A 20,211-nucleotide genomic window follows, 5' to 3' on the forward strand; every position below is an offset into this window, starting at 1 on the left:
TTAGAAGAGTATATAGAGGACTATGTAGAGGGCTATATAGGTGACTATGTAGAGGACTATATAGAAGATAATATTGAGGATAATGTAGAGGACTATGTAGAGGATTATTTAGAAGACAATTTTGAGGACTATCTTGAGAACTATATAGGTCAATAGAGATGACTATATAGAGGACTATGTAGAGGACTATATGGAGAACTATATAGAGGTCTATGTCGAGGACTATATAGAGGACAATGTAGAGGACTATATTGAGGGCTAAGCAGAGAACTATATAGAGGACTATATAGAGGTGTATGTAGAGGACTATATAGAGGACTATGTAGAGGACATTGGAGGACTATGCATGATGATATATAATAGCTGGTTAGTGACCATTGCTTGTACACTACTTTTCATGATAAATTGTGGGATAGTTTTACACAGATAGCACTACAACGTGTCAAACTCACTGTAGAGTCCACTCTAGTCCACACAGTGAGTAGTGAGTTCGCAGGACAGAGCCATGATCGTAATAATGCGTGAATGTTAACATCACTATAAAGATAAAACAGGCCTCAATCAACATGCCAGAGAGGTCACGGCTCCCTGGGAAATGGGTTTCCTCCCCCCGAACTCTGGCTCAGAATGAATAGAGGAAAAAAGCCAACAGCAGCTAATGTGTTGCTCTGCAGACGCTTGTGTTTGTGTGTACATGTCTGTCAGTATCCATCCTGGGACAGACAACGAGTCCCTGTTTCTTTGGGAACTCAATGAAGAGGATGAGAGGAACAGCAGAGTCAACCCTATCAGCCCCCAGCAGTGTGGTACAATTTCCATTCTCTGAGTTAGCTGGTTACATAGTAGCACCTCACAGTCCTGACAATAGTCCTGATACATGGCCAGTGCAGGAAAACTGAAGTACTAGCCCCCCCTTGTGGCATCCTCTCATGTGACTTTAAATTTCTGATAGAATTTAATCCGACTAAAAAGAGTATTACTTTTGAGAGGCAGATCATTTTCCAAGTATTCCATACTTTATGACAGCTCAACACACCTTTACTTATTGATGTACATGAGAGAGACAGAGATTCCATCCAGTTATACACACCAAAAAAATAGCTGTCTAGTCACGAACTGAGCTGCGAATGTAAATTACATGTGTTTTCTCTTACCTTCTCCACTTTCAAAAGAATAACGACTACACATTCAGACATAAAAAAGAGATGCATGTTCACTGTTTGCAGTGACAAAAGATGAAATTGAAGTCGAGCCGATTAAACACATTTGTAATGATGGTCCCATTCTATTTAGTGTGATGCAGTCATTCCAGTGAGCCAGCATGCACAACATGTAACGTAGGGGGAGGGGGGGGGGGGTATTTAGGTGGCGACAGCAGGTCAAGAGTAGATGCCAAATAGAAATGGTCTACATCATTTGAAAGCTGGGACCCTGAAGATTCACTACATGTCAAGTTATGAAATCATTCATTCATTATTAATAATGAATGAATAAAGATGGTCTATCTATGTGAACTATGGAGACTAACATAATCACACATGAAAAACACAACGTGGCATCATGACTTTTCGTAAATATAAACGCCACTGCCTGTGGCGTGTTATCTGTACGCAATTCGAGCTATCCGCGTGTATGTGTACGTTCTGAGCGAAACGACCCATCACATCTGTGTGTTTGTCAGCGCCCTCTAGCGAAACGACCCATCACATCCGTGTGTTTGTCAGCGCCCTCTAGCGAAACGACCCATCACATCCGCGTGTATATAAACGCCCTTTAAGGTTAGGGTTAGGGTTAGGGTTAGGGTTCGGTGTTGATAAACACCCGAAAAGGCGATTGTGCGTAGTGATAACACGCCATAATGGCATACAAGTTGGCGTGTCATACATACGCCGATTCATGAGATCAGTCTGGAAAAACAACTGGACTCACAAATTTAACAGAATACGCCCAAAACATGACAAAGATAAAAAAAATAAAAATGTCTTCCTGGATAGCAAGCTATGACACATACTTACATCAGCTCGTACAAACCTATATCAAGCAATAATATCTTGACAGTCATCCATCAATCAATCTGCAACTTTTAATGACACAGAGCTAGAGCGGTGAGCTAATCTTTTCAACCTTCAAATCAAATTGCCTTTCTCCTATTTCACTGGAAATACGTGACCATGCAAAGATACGGACGATAAAGTGGTGCTTACAATGAGGCACTGCTTCATTTTGATCAAGCTGACTGATACTATATTTTGAAGCAGACATTTTAAATATCTAATGAAAATATTTGTTGTTTAACATAAACATTTGAAAAAGGGAATGTGGTTATTAAAGGATTGTACCAAGCAGACATGTAACTGTGGAAAAACAGGCTTTTCTATGCTCTGGGGAACAAAGCATGTTTTTTTAAACCTTCTTTTGTACAGGTGATAGTTTGGCTGAGAACAATGCTCTGTTTGTCAGGAAGGCCATGTTCAAACTCATCCCGGCCTAAAACAGGAGTAGAAGGGGCAGTCCTCTTCAAATCTACATAGTAGGAGGGCCAGAGCACTGGCCAATTTTGTGGGTACCGTTGCCATAGCAACGGTTGTAGTGTAACGCGTGTCGCAGACTCACTGAGGTGAGGTACATCTCTGTGAATGTACCTTCTACTCCTGTTTTATTTCTATGGGGTGAGCACTCGCATGTAATCCAATGAAGGACAGGTAGTCTTGTCAATATCCATCCTCATGTCATATCATACACACTAGAGTGGAAGGTAGTACCTGGACTAAGGGAGTGGAGTTGGTATAGAGAAAGGACACTGTGACTAACCAGTTAACTGTGCACTTAAAAGGGGGCACAAAACGGTGGGCGACCTTCCAGCCAGGCCAGAACAAGAAGGCCGTGGGAGGGGAAGGATGAGGGGAAGGCCCCTGTGGTTGTTGGTGAGCTGAGGACCGGCTGCTGGCTGGATGTGGGCTTCGGTGGAGAGGGCCAGCAGCCAAGGCTAAAGTGTTCAGATGACCTCTGGATTGAAGAGCAAAAGAAGAAGAAAGGCAAACTGGCCAGAGCCATCAGGGGGAGCTTGGGACAACTCAACTCACTGGTGTCTGAAGACGTGGACAGAGTAAGATGTGGCCACAGCGCCGTCAGCTGCCAAAGATCCAAGTCTTGGAAGTCTTTGTAGTCCTCATCTTCTGCTTTTCTGCCTTACTTCTGAGTTCCTCATCTTCCTGGTCGGTCTGCTTCACTCTGCTGGCTTCTGGCAGTTCTTTTGTCATCACTTCACTTCCTGTTTCAGGCCGGGCGTCCTCATTTCCACTCTCCTGTACTTTCATTCTTACATGACTTTTCTTCTTTTTTTTAAAACTTTATTTACAATATGGAATTTAGTAGTGCGCAGAACAAACAACACTGCATGCATACTCAAATTAATTATATAAGGCTCTAATTTTCACAATTTTAGTCAAGTCCAGGTGGAGTTGGGTTTTGCAAATTTGCTAATAAGACATTAACAATGATAATATACCATTTCTTGACATTTCTTCAGCAAAAAAAAAGAGGATTAAGGTCATACCGAAAGGTCTCACCAAAGTAAAGTCCTAAAAAAACAGGAGTTGTTGTTTCCTCCTGTTTAGTAACAGAAGGAAAACAAGGATCAACATATATATTTTACATAAACTGAATCAAAACACCTGCACAATATATTCAGATGTATATCTTGCACCTTATTTGAAACAAATACTTTTCTGGGCAATAACCATGTTTTTAGTTGTCTATACCAATAAACCAATTCATCACCTAGTTGTGTTGTTTGAGTGACTGTCTACGGGTTCATCATTAGCAGACGGATGAATATTGGTGATAATATCAGACACACTTGACACAATGATCCTTCATTCCCACAGACCGATGCTGGAGTCACCTTGGGACCCACTGAGGCCTGGACGCCCCTCAAAGCTCACTGCTTCTCTCAGAGCACCCCCATTGGTCTGGACTGCCTGGGCTGGAGAAGACAAAACTCCTACTCCTGTAAGTACCTGAGTCTTCTTCATTGAGACGCTTCACACTCACCTGGGGTTGATGAACTGGCTGGGGGAACATTTGAACCTGTGACATTTTGGTTTCAACATACTCTAACCAAAACTGTGTTTTTGAGGAAATGTCTTAAAATTTGGCCCAAACGTCCACTGAACCATAGATGGTAGCGATGCTGTGATAGTGACCTAATGTACTAAACGAACATCATGCTGGATTGAAGACTTGAAGCTATGATTGAGACCATGAATTAAGTTTATAATGTTCACTCTGATAATGAATCAAGAGAGAAATAGGGTAATTTTCTCATAGACTTCAGTACAATCAGAGAGGAGTCGCCCCCTGGTGGCCAGCAGAACGAATGACAGTTTAAGACAGAACCGGAGGCCTTGGATGAATTGATGAGAATTCGGTGGTCAAAGGCCACTGTGACTATAAACATGTTTTTGGCCATAACTTGGGAATCCATTTAATTATGATAATTTCACACAGATGTCTAACAGGATCAAATGCGATGAAGAAAATAACGAAGTGAAGAAAGTGATGACATTTTGGACAGACAAACTACAGCTTGACTGATTGACGAGGTGCAAAGTGGTAGTTTTATTCCATCATGATGTGTATTCACAGTATATGAGCTCCAAAGCTCCAAAACGTGACCAGCTATGTTTTCACTGAGTGTCATCATGTGCTCGTTGATGTGGGGATGATGGGAAACAGAACTGGGAAAGAATACATTTCCCTTTCAACATTTTAGATTGAAGGCAGAAGGAATTGATGATTGATTGACGTTTCCTCACAAAAGCAAAGCTTCTGGAGAATTAAGATTCATAAGCTGACAAACATTTGACCTAATTGTGTCTATTAGTGTCGATTCTTCACATTTGGAGTTGGTAAACATAGACTTCACAGAAACAGGTTTACTTAAATGGTCAATGTTTGAGTTGTCTGTATTATTCTGGTTGTCAGTTATCCATTTTGGGAAGTCTGCTTGTTTAATAACTTCGTAAACAGTGAAAATGCGATCTTTGACCATTCATATATTCTATCTCCATCTTTTTGACAGTTCCCCTTGATTGGTTTTACTTTAAAGGGGGCGTCAGCTTGCAGTGAATCTGTGTTGAATGTGTGCCGACCGTACAGAAACAGAGTCTCTGGTTCCCATGTTGAGTGTACTGTCACTACAAACACATGTTATAGGTTGAAGGAGCCACACCTGAAAACATGGGTGACCATCCATAACGGATGCTTTGTGCAGCCTAATAAAGGTCTAGTTGAGGCTGGAAGCAGAAGTGCAGTTCCTCATTCCACCTGCGGGGTGCAGTAAGTTCTCACTGTTCATACACTGTATACCAGGTGATAGAAATATTTAGGCTGGGTTGTTGGCTAATATGTTGGCTGAAATTTGAAACGATGTCCCCGAGTACAAACACATTGTTGGAAAAGTCATTCAACACAAATTTTTACATTACATGCTGTTTACTTTTCTTAAATAAATACTCAATGTATTATCCACCCTCCTTTTTACAGCTGTGGGTTTACATTAGCTAATAACTAATAACATTCCTCATTTTTCACTTCTTCCTTAAAATGTTACGTCTCTTTTGAGCTTAAGAGCTGCTGTTCTCTTTGTCTTTACGTTTATGTTCCCTCCTTTGTGGTTGTAAAACCCTGAAACGTCTCCCGGTTAGAAACAACTGTTTCAAACTGCTTCCACTTCAAATCCATCCATCCATCCATTTTCTACCGCTTATCCTGTATTCAGGGTCACGGGGGGGCTGGAGCCGATCCCAGCTGTCATTGGGCGAAGGCAGGGTACACCCTGGACAGGACGCCAGTCTATCACAGGGCTAACATGTAGAGACAAACAACCATTCACTCTCACATTCACACCTACGGGCAATTTAGAGTCACCAATTAACCTATCCCCATCCTGCATGTCTTTGGACTGTGGGAGGAAGCCGGAGAACCCGGAGAGAACCCACGCTTACACGGGGAGAACATGCAAACTCCACACAGAAGGAACCCGGGCCGACCCGGGAATCGAACCCAGGACCCTCTTGCTGTGAGGCGAGAGTCCACTTCAAATCACTTTGCCTTTTTTATGTTACATTCTTTACCTTATAATTATTTACTTGTTTTATTTATTTCATATTGGAAGAAGACAGAATAAAGCAGACACCTGCAGTAGAGCCAAGAAAAAAATACTTTTAATTATATAATTGATGATACTGTCCTGGCTAAACCAGCAATGGCTGCACAAACTTAAGAACAAACCCTAATAGTGAATAGTGTTTATGACTGATGCCTGTTTGGGACTTGTTGTGCAGAAGGAGCTGCTTGGTGTTTTAGAGATGTTAGCTCACTAAGCACCACGTGTACGTTGGGTCCAGAATGAATCCCCCTGAAGGTTCTGATAAGATAAGATAATCCTTTATTAGCCCCACAGATGTACAGGGTTACAGCAGCAAAGAGGACAAATATACTGTATATATTCAGTTGTTCAGTTGCTGTTGAAATTGTTTTAGAAAGGTGACGTATTTGGACCTGAACCTGCATTTCTGTCTTTTCAACCACTTTACACAACATTCACACACATTCACTGAACTGGGCAAATGCGTGTATGGCGTCATGTGGGTGAGCACACAGATACCGTGATGAGATCCCGAGGCCCGTTGTTGTGCCATGCATCCACTACCATCACCTCAAGCAGCGTGATGATGATGATGCACGGCCCCATGTTGTCAGTGTGTACACATTTCCTGGCAGGAAATCATCCCAGTCCTTGCATGGCTGCATCCTCACCGGACACGTCACCCGTTGATGCTCTGGCTCGGTGTATATGACAGTGTCTTCCACTTCCTGCCAACATCTAGCGACTTGGCACAGCGAAGAAGAGGAGTGGACCAACATTCCACAGGCCACAACCAACAATGAAGGAGATGTGTTGCACTGTGTGAGGCAAATGGGGGTCACACCAGATACATTTTAGAGTGATAAGCCTAAGGCACACCTGTGCAATAATCATGCTGTCTAATCAGTATCTTCATATGCCACACCAGCTGGATGGATTCTCTTGGCAAAGGACAAGTTCTCACTAACGCAGATTTAAACACATTCATGAACAAAATCTGAGAGAAGTAGGTATTTTGTGAACGTAGAAAAAGTCTGAGATCTTTGAATTCATCTCGTGAAAAATTGGAGCAAAAACAAGTGTTGCGTTTATATTTTTCAGTGTATGTTACAATATACAAAACAATATATTATTGTTGTATATTCTACAAAATCCATAGTTTCAGTCATGATAGTCAAACAGCCAATATGAGTTAAGATAAGATTAAAATAAAAATGGATCAATAAAATCAAATAATATGTATATATAGAAATATCTATAGATATGTCTATGTATTCTCTCTCTATAGATAGATAGATAGATAGATAGATAGATAGATAGATAGATAGATAGATAGATAGATAGATAGATAGATAGATAGATAGATGATAAATAGATAATCTTCATCTCCTTCATACGGATACTGCACCATCAGAGACCGTGTCCACGCTGCTGATGTCAGCCGTGAGAGAGGCTGTGGTGGGTGGGGAGGGAGAGAGAGAGAGAGAGAGAGAGAGAGAGAGAGAGAGAGAGAGGGAGAGAGCGAGAGGGGGGGGGAGTGCTCGGCTTCGCTGCTGCACCGCGAGTCAAACAGGAAGCAGCGCGCGGACAGCTGGAGCTCAGCTCAGCGAATAGTGGCGCAGATCGGACCGAGGAGGCTGCCTCCTCTCTGCGCCGCGCCCCGGGAACAACCAGCGGCCGACTCTTCACTTCCTCGCCGCCCACTTCTGTTTCCCCCCGTGTTGCCGTGCATCCAGATCGGGATGCGGACCCAGCAGGGCTCGGAGGGGGGCGTGCCCCTGCCCGGTGGCAGCTGTGGCAGCAGCGGCAGCTCGGGGTTGTCACCCGGGTCCGACTCGGACGGAGGGAGCCCGACAGCCGGAGTAGTTGACGGCATGGTGGACGGAGGTCTCGGGGTGGGTGGATGTATGGGTGGCGGAGTAGGAGGAGGAGGAAGAGGAGGAGGAGGAGGAAGCTTGGGTGGAACTCTGAGGGGGGTCCTATCTCGCTATTGGAGCTTGGAGAGTCTACACTCCACCACAGGTAAGTGATGCAGGTCTGTGCAGGTCTCAAGCCCTGATGGGTCTGTGCTATTATAGATGGCTCTGCCTAAACCTGGGTTCAGGTTACAGCAAGGGAGTGTGTTGTGTGAAGTCCAGGGATGTGTGTGTGTGTGTGTGTGTGTGTGTGTGTGTGTGTGTGTGTGTGTGTGTGTGTGTGTGTGTGTGTGTGTGTGTGTGTGTGTGGCAGGCGAGGTGCTGTGTCGGTGGGTTTGGGTGGGCCGCCTGCTTCGCCTCCCAGTCATGCAGAAAGCCAGAAAACACCAACGGCGTCACCTTTCACAGCGGCGCCTCTTCTCCTTCCTTTCGAATAGCTTTCAGACTGCAGATGATATCTTTACGCTGATGTGATGGATGAGAGTCCAGACCACGATCACACATTCTGGAGCACAAACACAACACACCGTCGTCATTAGATGATGGCACACGACATGGATGAAATACAACGTGTGTTAGTCAAACAAAGGAAGGGCATTCTTCAACAATACATCATCTGAGCGTTATCACAAAATCCATTCAAACATTGGCTTCCATTTAAAGAAAATATGATCTTCATGTCCCGTTAACCTTTCTGATGTCATCACAAAGATTTCAGTTTTTTTCTATCCTCCAGTCAATTCTGCAGCTGCTACCAGACTGAAGGACTTTTGCTTTTCCAATTTAATGTCTTGTTAGAATCCTAAATAACCATCACATGATGTCACACTTCTGAGCTCACTCTTAGCATGAACTGATCAACAGTTAGGTTGAACCAGTTGATGTTGGTTCACTTCAGTGTCTCCTTCAGCTACACCACACATGTACACCGTTGTTATTTAGGCTGAGCAAATAGTTAGGTGTCTTCCTCTCTCAGCTTCCTCCAATAGACAAGCTGTTTTAAACAGCATTCCCAACTCCCTGCAGACCACTTGATGATTACAGGTTGTCATTTAAAGATATACTTAATGCTTATGTGAGGCTAGTTTTTCAAAGCTATCTATTTTTTTCCAAACCCCTACACTTCACATGCACATAAATAACTAATAACTGGTGTAACTAACTTGTAAAACAGATCTAGTGTGACCTTTACAGCTAAACTTTCTGCAAACATTGCATGGCCTAATACTGTGTATGTTGGTGGCCCTCAGGTAGCATGAAGACTCATGAATCAGGACTTAGTCTGTCGTTTGAAATGTCATTTGATTTCAAAATCATTGCTGAGATGAAATGTCATTTTGATCTGGTTATTTGAAAGTGACAGCGTGATTAAAACCTCCCAGTCAAACAGCAGTATGATGATTCATGATGAAGGTCAGTGTCTGACCCCCCCTACCCCCACGAGGCTCATGTGATAGGCTTCTTTGTTTAGGGGTTGCTTTGCCAAAAGTTGCTTTTTGAAACTATCGTGATGCATGTTGTCCTGTTTTTTAGACATTGTTTTGCAATAACATTGTGGAAGTGAAAATTGCATAAAAACAGTTGCAATTTTTGTAATTGTTGTATAATTCATTACAAATGAAATGCAACTTGTTCCAGTGAGAACAAAACGGTTCTAGTTTTGTTTTCAGTAATGTTAAGTCACCTTACATCAGCTCACTGGATGTTTTCAGAAAGACTTCACACCATGTTAGACATTTTATTCCTAAACACGTGTTTCCCACAGGATTTTATGGTTGGGGGTCCGGGGCACAACAATCTGTACATTTTAAAGTTAAATGCATCAATCTTGTGCGCTTTGAGAGCAACATTTAGAGGCCAAATCTATGAAAACGTTATTTTTTGTAAACAATTTTGTGCTCTTGTAGTAATTGAACACAAATTGTCAAAACACAAAATCAAGAGAAGGCAAGCAAAAGTGGTGTTGAATTGATTGTTTTTTTTTCTTTAACTTATTTAAAGGTGTCATATCATACTTATTTTCAACATTTTAATACTTTAGCAGTATGTATCCAACACCTAGATGTGCTTTATGTGAATATCGAGGGAAGTTTGCTCACATATATGATTTTATAGGGCTTTTAATTTGAAATGCTACATCAGAATGTTCTGATATTAACTCTGTGACACTCTGAGGTGGTCTGCTATCATTCTGAGGTGAGATAAGTGCATAAATGTGGACCATTTCCTTTTAAATCTAATCTGAATTTAGAAGGATGTTTTGACATTTGAAATAGTTGTAAGGTCAGATTGGTCTTTTGAAATCTATTCTTCATAATACGTTTTAGTAAATATTTCCGCAATTGGAGCTATCACATTTAATGTATTATTTTACATTTATCCATTTTGTTTCACTTATTACATTTGTTTGTTAATATATGCCTTAAGTCATTCGTTATTGACAGACTTAATGACTAACTTATGAAATGAATGTGAAGTGCTATATCACGTTACCAGAAGGTTACTTTTATTTTGAAGTCAGTTCTTATATGCTCTTAGCGTCATGCCTAGTTTATACACATACCATAACACAGTGCGACGGCTTGCTTGACTGCGTTTTTCGAGTGGAGGCTGGTTGACTTACTCACGTTGGGTTTGTTGTCTAAAACCTTGGTTTTATTGTCTATTGTATTGAAGTACCGTTCTAGTAGTTCTAATTCTAATTCTTTGTCATTCAGAGACCATGTGAATATGTATTTATATTCAAATGCGTGTGCAATCATTTATGGGGGAATCGCAATAAATACATTACAATAGTATTAAAGTCTGCTCTCTTTGAATAGGGGACAATTCACAATACATTCGTTTCTACATTAACTTACATTAATTCCCCTCCAACTTTTACCGTTTAAAGGACATCGCATCTGTCTGTCCACTCTGCACTATTTTCAGTTAAATTTTAAATTTTTTACTTTTCTTTTTGCTTGTAGCTGGCGTTTTGCGGGTTGAGTCATTGTTATGTTGACAAAACTTAAGAAAAGTTGTTCTCTTCCATAATTATCATCTGCGACATGACTAACGACCACTGTGTGTGTTTGTGTGTGTGTGTGTGTGTGTGTATGTGTGTGTGTCTCATTCCCGCCCTCTGTGAAACAGACAGAGAGGAGAGAAGCTAGATGAAGCATTGTGCCCGTTAATTACACTCAAACAGTTCTTCCCCTTTCATTTGGCTTCGGTGGGGTGTCACATGCTTATAATGGATGGGAAAACACAGATATTTATAAATTGGATCCCCATTTCGACAAATTCAATGAAAGTAGGGTCATTTTGTAGTAGACTTCTATACAATCAAAGAGGAGTCGCCCCCTGATGGCCAGTAGAGATAATGCATTCTCCCCATTAACTAATAGAAAGTCTGTGTTGAGGATCATTATCCATCTTTGGTCATCAATGTCATATCTAGGGGTGAGTATTGGCAAGAACCTCACGATACGATACGTATCACGATACTTTGGTCACGATACGTATCACGATACGATACATATCACGATACTTTGGTCACGATACGATACGTATCACGATACGATACATATCACGATATTACAATATAAATAAAGATGAAAACACAAGTATCTGTATATGTACATCAGATGATATTGATCAGAGGACAAATACAGTCAAAACTATTTCATTCAAAACAGCCTCTCCATTTTATTAATTCCCATGAAATTCACTGGAATAATATTAAAAATAAAATGAAAAAGGATAGAGTACTGCTTTCACAACGCGACTAAACATTAATCTTTTTTTTTTTTAATGGATCTTTCGAGTTGAAAAATCGATATTGTATTGGGCGGCAAAGTATTGCAATATATTGCCGTATCGATATTTTTACCCACCCCTAGTCATATCTGACAAGCTGTTGCACTCTGTCCTACTGTTAAACTGTGGCTCTAATCTACGTCATCGTTGGTGACAAACTCTATAAGGGTCTATTATCTAACGTATCATTGTACACTATTATTTAAAGATTCCTCTTCATTGGAAGTGAGGAACCCAACAAACCCAGGCCAAAGGTACCCTTCAGTGTGGACAGGGTGTCCTCATGCATTAGCTGATACGGTGTAAGTATCCTGAGCCCATTCCTCGCCTCTTTGCTAGAACTCATTCTCATCCATTTACCGTCATACAGCGTGACGCTGCATCTCGTCGCCTACAGCGCCTTGCCACGCTTGACCCCAGACCGACATTCCTCATGTCACTTCCTCTTCTTGCGCTCGGTGCAATTTGTCAAAATGATGCCAAGGAGGATATATGTGTAAACATGCTTGTGTTAACTCTTGCCTCTGTGTGGGCCTGTAGATTAAAGCAAGGCCAGCTGGCAACTTTGCCAAACACACACACACAAACACACACACACACACACACACACACACACACACACACACACACACACACACACATACACACACACACACACAGCCAAATGTCCTCATCTGTGGGGCCAGAAAGATTGAGGGAGGAGGAGGGATGTCTGAAAGCATCCATCACAAAAAAATGGGAGGCACAGGGCTCTCTGGGAAATAGGTCGCTGTGGAGCGGCATTCAGCCAGAATGAGTGTCTCTGTGTTCTACCTCTGTCGAGACGCTGGCAGGGCAAACAAAGGACAGAACCACTGCAATGACTTCCTTAGTTTATCTCTGTAGAACTCATTTGTCATCGAATCCATCACTGGAGCTCAGCAGTTGGCATTGAGATGACATACGCAAAGAAAAAGTCACTCTAATTGATAACATTAAAAATCATATAGCCAGCACATCCTCCTGCTGTGCATATCCATTACAGCACAAATAAGTGTAAAATGGACATTTTTATATGTACCGTTGCCATAGCGACTGTTGTTGCCAGACACTTTTGTATAAACTTAACTCACTTCTGTCTAATGGAGGTATTCCAGCAGCGACCTTCAGTCGTAACATCCTCTCTGATCACACCGGAGGAAACTACACTGATGATGTCACAGCATTTATGCTACAAGTTATTAACTTAGTTATTAACAATACTGGTCGTTTATAACTTCACTCAGTTGCAATTTGTTATAAAATTAAACAGATCAGATCCTATACAGAATTGAAAACATCCAATTTGATGATATGCTATTGAGAGAATCACCAATGTGCGTCCATGTTGCTTTTCCTTGCCTTGTCTGACACTAATCAATAAGATGTAGTTGAACCGGTCCCTCCAGTATACATGAGTGTCAGAGCAGAAGGAGGATGAAGTGCTGGCAGCAACAAACTCTGCTTAATGGCATTGTTGTCTCCCAACAGCCCATTATATCGCAGCCTTTTCCAGAATGAGATGAAAGCCGCTGCTACGTGTCGTTCCGGGCCATGTGATGTCATGTAGACGTGACAGGTTTCAGGCTCCAGTCTTCTTTTAATGAGGGTCCAATCGACATCAGTTAGAACTGAAACATTGTTGTTTGTTTTTCCTTTTCAGAATAATTGTCTGTTGAGAGTGGATCATGTCATTCTGATATTGAAGGTCCTATTCATAATGTAATTCATAATGAATCATATGATATCAATAATGCCACCACAGTGTCATAAAATGTGCAGCCAGTCGATGATGGTTCAAATGCAGATTTCTTTGGACTCACCAGGGGTTGGATGTGATTGATGATTATCTTTTTATTGTCAGATCAAATCACAGCTTTGTACCAGACAAAACACTTATCACAGAAGACGGCGTCTTTCTTTAATAGGGCTAGGGATGGTCCAGACTTCCTCAATCAATTCAATTTCCGATTCAATATCGATTCATTTCAAGCTATTTCAAAACTAATTTCTCTTGTTTATGAAAGAGATGTTGACAAAAATAATGCTGCAAATTGTACATAGATGGAACTCTCTCACCTGGTATAAATATTAAAGTTTAATATTAAAAATAGACCCCAAGCAGTTACATTGAAGCAGTTTTTATTAAACATGAGCACATATGACAGAAATCAACAGATTAGTCAAGTCGTCAGGTACCTAGAAAAGAGAACACATCACCCCCATCCTTGCTCATCTTCACTGGCTACCTGTGAAATTCAGAATTGATTTTTTGATCCTAACTGTGAGGCTTTTGAGTCTTTGTATTTTTGTATTCTGCTAGAATTATTTTATACTGGGAAGCACTTCGGGTCAACTGCTGTTTTGTTAAGTGTGCTATAGAAATAAAAGTGACTTGACTTGACGTCTGGCTTCAGTAGGGCAGCTTGTGGCTGGTTTTGGTTTACCGTCTCTCACCTGGACGGATCTCGTTGCTCGGTTACGCTAGAGGACACAGGAGAAGGAATCTATTTAAAGATCCATCTAAGGTTTGTTTATTGATTGATATTGGATCTTTCAAATGAAGATCGATATATTTAAAAACCCCATATCATTCCTTATTCTCTCCTCAGTGTGAGGCACATCCTTACATCGAAATCAGGATGAAAACGTAAAAGTGTTTCATGAAGAGCCTCCCTGTGGTTACATATGAAGCTAAAATGATTCTTCCTCGACTTTGTTGGAGGAGAGGATGAAGTAAGGCCCCTTGAAATAGATTTCCTCTGATGGGAAGGCATGCTGACCTGCTGACAAGAACTAAGGCTCTTTCTATTTCTGTCTCCTTCTTCATCGCATCCTTCGCTCTCTCGCACCTCGTCGTCACTGGGAACGCCACAACAGGGTGAGCAGGTTTGGTGGGGGGCTTGATGGTTCAGCTGCCTCCACGCTGGCTGCTGCAGGCTGAGAGGAAGGAAGATTTCAATAACAGGGTGACAAAGGTCTATAGCTGCCACTTCAGATCATGTGGTCCTGATATAAGACACGTGAAAACTTCATTGGTTGTTTTCTATATGAAGAATCTGAAAACAATTACCAGTGTTTGTCTGTAAAAAAGATAAAGATGACATATGATAATGTAAATGAGTTTAGATAAGGTAATATACAGTAATAAGGTAAGGAAATGTAAGCTAATGTAAGACAAGATAAGATGTGTTAATACAAGATAAGGTAATGCAATATGAAATAACATAATGTAACATAATAGTCATTTGATAGAATTTACATAAGTATGCAGTGTTTTGGTAGTTTTGGATGATGAATGAACCAAACTGGTTGTTGGTGCAGAGCTTGTTTCTCATACACAACTGAAATTGTGTATGAGAAGTAAAATTTGTGAGGCTTATGAGTGCAATGACTGCTTAACATCAGTGCTCTAGCTGTGTGTTGTTTGCGGGTTTCTTCCAGGCGGCAACCTGAAAAGTGAAGCCAAGCTGAAGTGCCTTAGACTCACATTGTATCTTCTGGCCATTAGGGGGCGACTCCTCTAGTTGCAAAAATATGGTCTGATTGTATGGAAGTCTATGAAAAAATGACCCTACTTCTCACGTGATTTATTATCTCAGTAAAGTTTATGGTCTCAAGGGCTAGTTTGAATATATCAAATCACAACGATGACATCTTATATACAATCTATGGCTTCTTCTTAACATTTTGAAACCTGCATCGTCGACATGCAGTTCTAGTCCCTTTAGGGCCTGCAGTGCTCTAGGGAGTGCTTCATCCTAGTGTATACATTCTTTCACAGCAACACAAGGAATGTTACAACGTGTGTTTGTGAACTAAAAATGTGGCAGTTACAGACCCAATGACGTAGAGGTCCACAAATGAAAAGGCCTTTTATTCACAACAGATAAGGGGACTGGGAGTAATGGTCCACTCCCAGTATGAAGTCCACTCAGAGTCTTCTTCTTCAGAAGTGAGCTGAGCCTTTTTTAAACAGTTCATGCATTGGTTTATGCACTCATCTAAAATCGAGCTGGATTATATGGGGCCCTTGGGGTAGGGCACAGTCAAAAGGTCCCTCCAAGACCCCAGTTCCCACCACTCTTGTGCCTCTGGCTGGATTCCTTGGGGGTGGGGTCCACTTCTGGAGGACAACTTGTCCTCCTGTTACTATTTATGAAAGCATTAAAAACACAGAACAGGGACCAGCACCAGCTGTGTCCTTGGTGCTCAGGTCAGTTACCAGAAAAAATTAATTTCAATGTTTCTCAGCCAAAAATTTGTTTCATAAATACATTTAATATGTACCACCCGTGTGGTTAACGCTGTGAAACGGCTGGATAGGTTTCGGCAACAGAACCACTGTTTAGGTAGACAAAACGTCAGGGTTTGAAATAGCATCACAACGGAACAGAACTAGCATAACCACGTGGCATATAGATTGTAGAGTTGGATTTCTGGTTTCACCGGTCCGGTTCGGTGTACGGGGCTAAAGCGGTTTGATTTATGCAATGGTTGAACAGCATTTGTCCTCATGACACGTTCCGTAAAATTAAAAACATCAGCAACCTGTGCCGACAGCGTCACGGCACTAAATCCAACTTGTATTGCATTAGCAATAAGTAGCAATAATCACAAGTGATTGACACAATATTAATAAACGGAGCCGCAGCTAGTGTCCGAGTGTAGTGCGGCCGCCATGCTGCTGAGCGAGCCGAGGCCGGCGTGACAGTGATCACATTTCGGTAGAGGTGGGAAATGTGCACGCTGTACCTTGTGTTTGTTTACTTAGTTTGTGTGTTTTTGGGGTAACAAGAGGAGAAATGGCAGCAGAGTTTGTCTCAAAGAAACGAGAAATGTGCCAATATGGCAACATTTTGGATATGAAGAAAACTTTGGGAAGTCTTCTGAGTGGCAGCCCCTGTCATTTCCAAAAATGACAGCGCATTTCTGGTTCAAAGAAAACAAGAACTGCACCAATATGGCAACATGTTGGATATGAAGAAAACTCTGGGAAGTTTTCTGAGTGGCAGCGCCTGTCATTTCCAAAACCACGAGGAGAAAGTTGCAGTGGAGGTGGATATTTACAATAAGGAGACAGTGATTGACGCAGAAGCCGACCCGTCAGAGTGGTGGAGAAATAACGAGTCTTGCGTTCCTTTGTTGTTGAGTGTATCACGCAAATACAGCAACAAGCGCTTCTTGTTAAGTCTTTGGCGGTTGGCAGAGGTGCATTACCGCCACCATGTGGTCTGGACTTGATACACTCACATTCGCAGCTATTGCTGCTGGCAAGTGCGACATCTAGAGGTAAAATTTGGTATACCGGTCCGGTCTTTGGCAATATCAAACCGGTTTGAACATTTTTGTAGCGGCCAAAGCCTACTAGACTGAAACAACGCTACATAACTACCTTAAAAGGACCATACCAGTGTTACTACATATTATTGTCCATCAACAGCATCGGCCACCTAGTTAACATAAACCTCTATCATTTTTACACTTGTTTCTCTATAGAGGCCAATAAAGTAGAATTCCTTGTAACTGACAAGTGCACCCCAGGGGACACGGCTATCCCACCACATCAGGTGGGATGAAAAACTCCATATAACACATCAAAGACGACGTCACACCAACATCACGTGACACCTCTGATGAAGGCTACAGAGGCAAGGTAGCCGAAACTTGTCAGGTACAAGTCTACTTGGCCTCTATAGAGAAACAAGTGTAAAAATATATATCAGTAGGCTGAATGAACCTCTTCAACCTCTATCATGTTTACCAAAGTTGCTTTATTTTTAGATTGTTTTTTACGTTTTGTCCATATTCAATAAACATTACAGGGCATTACGTCGGGCTTGTGTGAATTTCAGGCTCGTACTGATACGACTCGACAGTCACTAGAAATGAATGATTTTCAACTTCTCCCAGTACATCTTCCTCATATTCATACTGGGACATGTAAGGAAGGTGTTCTCTGACCAGTATACTCTTCTCAGTTCAGTAAATGTACCATATCTGTATGTGGTATTCCTGAACTGATTTGTATTTATCTTTGCAGTAGATAAAGAAAATCCTCTGAATTTAGAATTTTTTGTAGCTCCTCACTTTTCACTGTTTTACTGCTCCTCAAATTTACCATGGAGGTCTTTCAAGTGAAATTAGAGCACCATTGAGGTTACTAACCAAATTCAAGGAAGGTTTCTCAGAAGAAGAGGAACATAAACATGAAGGGTTGTATAATCAGTGTTGAGTCAGTTTGTGTAAGAGAGCTTCTCATTCCTGTGTGTGTGTGTGTGTGTGTGTGTGTGTGTGTGTGTGTGTGTGTGTGTGTGTGTGTGTGTGTGTGTGTGTGTGTGTGTGTGTGTGTGTGTGTGTGTGTGTGTGCCTGTGAGAGAGGCGGCATGCATTAAGGCCTGGACATCATCACTTGTCAACCTTATCATTCACAAGCTGGAAGGCTCCAAGTGAGGGACTGCCAGGAAATAAACCATCTCCTTCAACAAATGATGACAACCAGACATCACTGAATGTGGAAATGTTTGGATTTATGAATGGGTTTGTGGCTTGAATGTGAACTATAAGTTTGTCTGTAGACACTAGTGTTTTTAGTTAGGTTCTAGTGTCTTAACCAAACGTTGGTTTTATTGTCTAAACCTAACATACGTTATTATCCCCTCCTATCCTTGACTCACGATACAATGTTCTTGCGATACTACTTAACTAAAAATACAATCAATGCGATTTTAAGCTTTTTTTTCTTAATAACAAATATTACGATTCATTACTTTTTCGCTAAATATTTAATTTTATTGCAGCTAAATGCGTTGTCAAGCAGACAGACTGACCAACACATCATCTCTGTTCCGACCAACTTCCTGTCAATCAGCCTACTTTACCCAGCATTAGACCAGAATAAAACTTGCACCATTTAGTGGCTGAAGAAGACCTTTTTACCAAGAGGTTTAAATTGTATTTGCAATATTAATATTTTTTAATATAATAAAAAAATGATCGATACTTGGCATCCATTTATCGATATAGTATTGCTACACAACATATCACGTTACTATTTTGTGTTTAATTTTCAAACAATTTTTCCAACGCAAACATTATCTGACGACAATGATATATGATGATGTCTGTTTTATTGGACTCGATAACAGAACACTATTCACGTCTAGCAGGTTCCTGTGAACGAAACTTCATTAACATATCAGATGAAGTGTATCAGACTTACAGGTTGTAAGTATATATAATATTTAAGTAAGTCCTGTCCTGTTTTAATGGAGACTTCAGGACCGAAGGAGTCCTCAGGTCTGGAGGTGCACAGAGTAAACATCAGTATAGTGAATCCAGCAGCGCTGGGCGACCAGGAACCCAGCCATGTATGGTCAGCAGCCCGTTAGCTGTCCAGCAAAGGAAACCAGTGATGTGTCTTTAGAGGAATTCAGGTACGACTGAAAGCAGCTCTGTGAGTTTCCACAGGTCGTTTACACTCATCACACTCCTGCAGCGTTTTCTCTGAGCATCTAATAATAACGTGGAAGGGTTTATATTGTACTTACTTAAAAGCCTGGTGTGTGTATACATATGATGACAACATCTACACAGGAACTGCTTTGTGTGTGTGTGGCACAGTTAAAGTAGTATGTCACATTTTATTTTGATTATTTTTAATGAATCTGTGTGCTTGGGTGGTGCTGTAAGCATCGTGCAGGGTGACATCCTCTGATAGTCAAACAGCTCGACTATGATTGACTTTGAATCGATGGACTGGGAATATTTATCTTCTCTGTTTTGAAGTTTGTTGAAGATTACAAACCCTGATGAGGCAGAATATGCTGACGCGTGTGCTTGCATAAGACATTCTGTGTGTTATCAGCAGAAAATGAGGCTCCATGTCTCTGCCATGAGACGATCACCCAGACCGTCTTCATCGTTTTTTTATTGTCAGCATTTTCATAGTGAGTCTGTTGAGCCAGTGGGACATGCTGAATGTTTTTTTCCATTCTTCAGTCACAACCTTTGCAGCATAATTGTTGTGTTTTCCATCTTTAGTTCAGTGAAGCAGGAGCTAAATATATAAACATATAGCTAAATATTGGTTTATTTGTGGAAATGTTTGGCTTTATGAATGGTATTAGTGGCTTGAATGTGAACTATGAGTTTGTGTTTACGTTCTGTAGATGCTAGTTGGTACAGGTACGAGGTAAATATTGGTTTATTAAGGAACCTATGGAATGGACCACCGGAGGGGGGGTTATGTTTTAATATTCTTTGTTGAGGGGGGGGGTCACCCAACAATTTTTAGTCTGAAGGGGGGGAGGTTCCTCAACTTTT

The 20,211-nt window shown here is 41.3% G+C and overlaps 1 protein-coding gene across 2 annotated transcripts in view; it reads left to right on the forward strand.

Moving 5' to 3' along the window:
* Nucleotides 1-2,952: 2,952 nt before the first annotated feature.
* The window catches only part of arhgef4 (Rho guanine nucleotide exchange factor (GEF) 4), a 46,094-nt gene continuing 28,835 nt past the window's right edge, over nt 2,953-20,211 (forward strand). The window contains exons 1-2 of one of the 2 annotated variants that reach the window (XM_084033907.1): nt 2,953-3,106; nt 3,888-4,011. Coding sequence is in view for 1 of the 2 variants with exons in the window: in XM_084033908.1 (XP_083890034.1) it covers nt 7,894-8,173 (280 nt within the window). In the remaining variant the exon portion in view is untranslated. Of the gene's footprint in view, nt 3,107-3,887; nt 4,012-7,751; nt 8,174-20,211 lie in introns of those variants that run through there. The other variant, XM_084033908.1, reaches the window with a different exon arrangement.

The sequence above is a fragment of the Eutrigla gurnardus genome (genome assembly GCF_963514095.1).
Source record: "Eutrigla gurnardus genome assembly, chromosome: 18".
Lineage (NCBI taxonomy): Eukaryota > Metazoa > Chordata > Actinopteri > Perciformes > Triglidae > Eutrigla > Eutrigla gurnardus.